The 6,626-nt window shown below is 39.1% G+C and overlaps 1 protein-coding gene across 1 annotated transcript; it reads left to right on the forward strand.

Moving 5' to 3' along the window:
- Positions 1-683: 683 nt before the first annotated feature.
- Positions 684-1,622, forward strand: LOC121463656 (olfactory receptor 6C75-like). Its single transcript, XM_041675976.1, has one exon. The coding sequence runs from the start codon at positions 684-686 to the stop codon at positions 1,620-1,622; it is 939 nt and encodes a 312-aa protein (XP_041531910.1).
- Positions 1,623-6,626: the final 5,004 nt, after the last annotated feature.

Below are 6,626 nucleotides of genomic sequence, written 5' to 3' on the forward strand. Positions count from 1 at the left end.
GGGCTTAACCCTACAAGCATAGGCCCCATACCCAAAAGTAGTTGGCAAATAAGAAACAAACTTTATGGCTTTTTGGAGAGCTTTTTGTTTCATTTTGTTTTGATTTGTTACATTTTTATCTCGTTTGTTTTGTTTGTTTGTTTTGATGTAATTTTTCTGTGGAGTTTTCTTTTTGAGAGAGAGAGACAGAAAAAGAGCATAAAGTTGGGTGAATAGAGAGGATTTGGGGGAACTAAGGGAGGAGAAACATGATCAAAATATATTATAATAATAACATACAAAAATGCTTTGCTTATGAAAACAAAGAAGGATATTTCAATAAAATGTCTTTTACTCAAACTAGTCTAAAATATTACTTGGGAATCAGTAGGAGTGGGAGTTTTATTTTCAAAATATGGGGGGGAGAGAAGAAATGTGTAGATACCACAAAAAATAATATAGGATTTTTTTCCAACTACAAAAAATAGCTGAAAAGAATCAGAAAGGAGTGTCTTGAAAGTGGGACTGGGTAAGTTGTTATGCTGTAGTTCTAACCAATGAATAAATGTGGAGACACAGAAGACAGGAAACTGCTTCTCATGGCCTTGCTGGATTCTTCATACCGCCTTTAAATCTTTTCAGATGAGATCAATTCACATTTATTACTTTTCTCCAGGCTGGAAGCATTTAGAAGACACTTAGTCATGAGAAATCACACACTTGTGACAACATTCATCCTTCTAGGATTGACAGACAACCCGGAGTGGCAAATTGTAGCCTTCTTTTTCCTATTGATAATGTATCTGCTCAGCATCGCTGGAAATCTTATCATCATCCTTCTGACCTTGCTGGATTCCCACCTCAAAACACCCATGTATTTCTTCCTTCAGAAGTTTTCCTTCTTAGAAATCTCACTGACATCTACCTGCGTTCCTAGATACCTGGTCAGCATAGTCACCACGGATAAAACTATTTCCATCAAGGCTTGCTTCACACAATTATTTGCTGCCTTTGTCTTCGGAATAGCACAGTTTTTCTTGCTGGCTGTCATGTCCTATGACCGCTATGTGGCCATTTGTAAACCTCTTCATTATACAACCATCATGAGCACCAGAGTCTGTACTTTGCTGTTTGGCACTTGCTGTTTAATTGCTTTGTTGGCGATCTGCCCTGGAGTCATCGTAAGTTTGGATATAGAATTCTGTGATACTATTGTTGAACACTTTGTCTGTGACTACTCTCCCATCTTGAAACTTTCCTGCAGTGATACAAGGTTCATGCAACTGATCAATTTCATTTTTGCTATCATTATTCTCCTTATTACCTTGGCACTAGTAATGTTCTCTTATGGGAAAATCATATGTACAATTCTGAGGTTCCCCTCTGCCCAGCAGAAGAAGAAGGCCTTCTCTACCTGTTGCTCCCACATGATTGTAGTCTCCATCTCTTATGGCAGCTGCATTTTTATGTATATCAAACCTTCTGCGGAAGAGAGAGTAGCTTTAAACAAGGGGGTTGCCATACTCACTATTTCACTTGCCCCAGTCCTAAATCCTTTCATATATACCTTAAGAAACAAACAAGTCAAAGAAGCCCTGAAGGATGTCATTAAAAAATGGACCTCAGCTACTTCAAAACAGTGACTTTGGCTTGACCTAAGTGGCTAGTAAGATGACTGAAAATTATAGGCTTTATCAGCTGTTTTGACATATCTCTCTGGCTTTTGTATTGTGGTAGTTACTGAAGGTTACTTTTTTTAGATTTTTATGTTTTTAGTGGTGATATCTGTTTCATATTTTCTCTATATTTGCTGGAATCACTGCATTCTTTTAATTTAATGCTATGAATCATTTTTTTCATATTCCACAATGAATTTTTTGTGGAAATATCATATGTATATGATTTCTAGGAAATATATACTGAAACAAAATTTTATTTAAGAATTGTTTTAATAATAACTTATTGTAATCTATAAATCTCTAGGAACAGTTTCTTCTGCTATAGTTTATTAAAATGTATTTTTGGAAACAAATTCCTTCTTATATTTTATTCCATGTGTCATATATCATGTATCTTGATATCATTTATTTCCCCATCCCTTCCTCTTGACCCTCTGTTCCTGCACACATCCCCTCAAAATAAAACAAAACTTAAAAAGGGGAGGGCGGGGAAATTTCTAAAATCTTGTCATGGAAGCTGCAGTGTGGCACAATTATTCATGCAGTAAACCACTTTGTCCATAAAGCTTTACTTGCAAGTGTTTGTTTCAAAGAACGATTGGTTTGGTTTGAGGTCTCTGGTTTCTACTACACTATTACTGCTGGGCCCTCACTAGGATTCTTCTTGTTGCTCTGTGTTGTGACAGTGCTGCAGTTTTGGGTCTTTGGGTCAGGTCCCTTAGGCTACTCTAGCAGATAATCGATGAGTTGGTTCTTAGGGCTGCCAAGTCCTAACTTTGAGTCTGGGCCTGGGTGACTGTAGGGTTGATCTGCCCACCAGATTACTCCATTCCTTGCCACCAGGGTGAGTTCTCTAGCATTACCCTGACTAATTCACCTCTTACCACAGTGAGCGAGGGGTGGTGGTGTATTCTCCTGCTTTTGGGCCCTCAGGGTTGGCTCTCCCATGCTTACACTATTAGGGCCAGCTCTGTTGTGTTGCCCAGATGACTTACAAGAGCCACTCACCCAGGTGCTACAGCTTGTAAGGAGTAAGCTTAGGGAGAGCAGCACTCCTGTTTTGTTTCTTTTTTTTCTTTTTTTTTCTTTCTTTTTTTTTTTTGCTTTTTTGGTTGTATTTATTTATTTATTCATGTAGTTATTTAGTTAGTTATTTTGAGATAGACAGGGTTTCTCCGTGTCGCCTTGGCTGTATTAGAACTCACTCTATAGACCATACTGGGCTTAACTCACAGAGATCTGCCTCCTTCTGCTTCCCAAGTGCTGGGTTTAAAGGAACCCTCCTACTCTTATGACCCCAGAGCCAGCTCCTCCACTTGTCTTTTGATGAGAGGTAGGGAGGAGGACATCCCTCCTCAGCCCATGCTACCACATGTCCAATAAGCAATGGAAATAGCTCTCCTTTGCTCATAACATCAGAGCTGCGTCACCCTCAACTCAGACTACCAGGTAGCTCTGTTCTGCTGCCCAGGCAAGAGGCAGGGACCAATTCGTGAGTGTTGCAGCTGGTAACTCTTTTGTCTATTGTAGACTGTCAGAGTTGTCTCTGTTTTGCTTAATAGTGTCTGATAGTAATTTTATATCTATATCCTTTCTTTTCTATAGGTCATCTACAACATTTTCACTTTTTATTTTCTGTTTGTCTCAAGAAAATATTTCCAAATCTGTATTTGCAAAGCAGACTATTATTTACAGTCATCCTTACTGCATATCCTTGTGACATCTTTCATGCCTTTCTTTTTGAAAATTTCTGGCTTTCTGAAATAAAGAAGCCAAGAAAACATAAAAGCATCAACATGCCCACGCACAACATCAGTTCTCAGCCCTGTGTATGTGTCTATTCTATCAGATTCCAACGAATCACCAGCACAATTTTGCTATGGGAAAATTACCCTTCAGTCAGTAACCTTTAAGATACCAGCCTACATGGGTGTGTTTTCTGATACTGTAAAAAGCAACTCTATATCATGCACCTGCTCTCTTGCTTGCTTGTTCAAGAAAAGTATAGAGGAAAGTTTGTCTTCATGGTGCCTACTTATAATAATTCTCAGTGTACTAGGAGATATCAATGGAGTGTTCCCCCAGAGGGAATGCTCAATAGCCCTACCCTGTGCCAATTCTTTGTCAGCCAGCCATTGGAAATAATACGTAAGCAATTTCCTAAGTCTATAATCTACCATTGCATCGATGACATTTTGTTATCTGATTCAAATACAGATACTTTAGAAAGGATGTTTCAAGAAGTAAAGAAAGTCTTGCCTAAATGGGGATTACAAATTACTCCTGAAAAGATTCAAAGAAGAGATTCTGTTAATTACCTAGGTTACAGAATAGCCTTAAAGAAAATTAGAACACAAAAGGCACAAATTAGGAGAGACCAGTTGTGGGATCTTAATGACATTCACAGATTATTTGGAGACATTTCCAGTCTACAACCAGCTGTTGAAATAACTCCTGTTCTAATAATTCATTTAAACAAAACCTTAGATGGTGATAAAGACTTGAATAGTTCTAGAAAATTAATAGCTGAAGTGGAAAAGGAAATGATTATTGTTGAGGAGACATTTCAGGACTCACATGTGGATAGGGTGAATCCAAATCTTAATTGTATTCTAGTCATATTGCCTTCCAGAATTTCTCCTACAGGAATTTTAATGCAGAGGGAAGTTATTATCTTACAATGGGTCTTTTTTTAACCACGTAAACCAAGTAAAAAATTAAAAACTTATGTGGAAAAGGTCTCTGAATTAATTGTAAAAGGTAAATTGAGACTTCATCAATTAGGAGGTATAGACCCAGGAGAGATTATAGTGTCTTTTACTGCTGAGGAAATAAAAAAAAATATGGGAAGACAATGAACCATGGCAAAGGGCTTGTGCTAAATTTTATTTTTGGGGAGAAATTAATTAGCAATTATTCCAAAAGAATAGACTTAACCTTATAAAGAGAACTTCTTGTATTCTTTCCCAAATTGTAATTGATGTACCAATAACTGGAGACCATTCACTTTATAATGATGTAAATAAATCAGGGAAGGCAGGTTACAAATCAGAATAATTAAGTAAGGTGGAACAAAGCCCTTATGATTCAGTCTATAAAGCAGAATTATATGATATTCTTATGGAACTAAAGGATTTTAAAGAACCTCTCAATATAGTTACTGATTCACAATATGCATATTGAAACTGCTGAATTTATACCAGATGATACAGAATTAACTTTGTTATTTATCCAGGTGCAAGTCATAGTCAGGAATAAACTTTGTCCTATGCACATAACACACATCCGATCCCATATGGTTTTGCCAGGTCCTCTAACACAAGGTAATGCAGAAGTTGATCAATTACTGTTTAGAAATGTGTTTTGAGCCTCTAAATTTTATTTAAAAAATCATGTCAATAGCAAAGGTTTAAAGAAAGAGTTTTCTATTACATGGCAACAAGCTAAGGAGATTATAAAGAGATGTCCTACTTGCTCTTTCTATAACCAAACACCATTGCCTGCAGGGAGTAACCCTAAGGGTACTCAAAGGAATAAAATCTGGTAGATGGATGTGTTCCACATTGCAGAATTAGTAAATTAAAAGAAGTATACCACACCATATATCCTTCAAGATTTCTGAGCATGGCAGTATCCAAGGACACATCACATACTTAATTCAGCAAGTCACTATAAAAATGGTAATGTGGATGAGACTCCTTGCAGTGGTTTGAATTAGAATGACCCCCATAAGCTCATAGATTTGAATGCTTGGTCACCAGGGAGTGGCACTATTAGGAGGTATAGCCTTGTTGACTATGGGGGGCATTCTTTTTCAAACCATCACACTCTCCCTATATTCTTGTAGTAAGGAGGAGCTGGCTGCGTCCAGTTTCTCCCAGACTGGTTTACACCCAAGCCAGAAGGCTGCTTGTCATCCCGGCCACCCAGCTAGCTTATACCTAAAATAAACACACAGAAATTGTATTAATTAAATCACTGCCTGGCCCTTAGTTCTAGCCTCATATTGGCTAACTCTCACATATTTGTTTAACCCATCTTCATTAATGTGTATTGCCACTTGACTATGGCTTACCAGCATGAGTCTAACCAGTGTCCATCTCGAGCAGGAGAACCATGGCATCTGCCTGTCTCTGCTTTCTTCCTTCCAGAATTCTCTTCTGTCTTCCCTGCCTACCTGAGTTCCACCCTATCAGCTAGGCCAAAGCAGTTTCTTTAATAACCAATGAAAGCAACACAAATACTGATGGAGGAAGGTCATTGGCTAATAAAGGAACTGCCTTGGCCCATTTTATTGGTTAGAAGATAGGTGGGAGGAGGAAACAGAACAGAACGCTGGGAGGAACAGGAAGTGAGGTCAGAGTCGCGACAGCTCTCCTCTCCGGAGCAGACGCCTGAGAGAGATGCCATGCCCCGCTCCCGGGATGAAGCTCCGACCCAGGATGGACATGGGCTAGAATCTTCCTGGTAAGCGCACCTTGGGGTGCCATACACAGATGATTAGAAATGGGCTAAATTAATATGTGAAAATTAGCCTAGAAGAGAATGGGCCAAACAGTGTTTAAGAGAATACAGTGTCCGTGTAATTATTTTGGGGCATAAGCTAGCCGAGCAGGCAGCCGGGGTGCTGGGGACGCAGCCCCACTGCCCTTATTACTACATATGGCGCCCACGTGGAAAACTGCTTCCACATAAAGCCTGAGACAGCTTGGGAAGTAATTCTAGAACAAAATGAAAGCATTGTGCCTGGTTTCTTGGTAGCAGCAATTTCTCGGTTCTACTCTGCTTGCTAGAGGCAAGCAAGTGCCTCATCTAAGAGAGGCTTCCTGACTCAGCTTTAGCTGCAAAGCCTACAGCTCATTAAGAGGTCCTGCCACGAAACACTTAAATGGTGTTGACGAAAAGCTGAACGCATGCTTTTCGGTTTTCAGCCGTAACAGGAAAAAAGCTGCGCCGTTTAAAAATGCC

The sequence above is a fragment of the Microtus oregoni genome, unplaced genomic scaffold (genome assembly GCF_018167655.1).
Source record: "Microtus oregoni isolate MIOR12 unplaced genomic scaffold, Mior012 000001F_ref0000356, whole genome shotgun sequence".
NCBI lineage: Eukaryota > Metazoa > Chordata > Mammalia > Rodentia > Cricetidae > Microtus > Microtus oregoni.

Bases quoted from the DNA above. Each gene is read 5' to 3' on its own strand.
- LOC121463656 (XM_041675976.1), top strand. From the start codon at position 684: ATGAGAAATCACACACTTGTGACAACATTCATCCTTCTAGGATTGACA.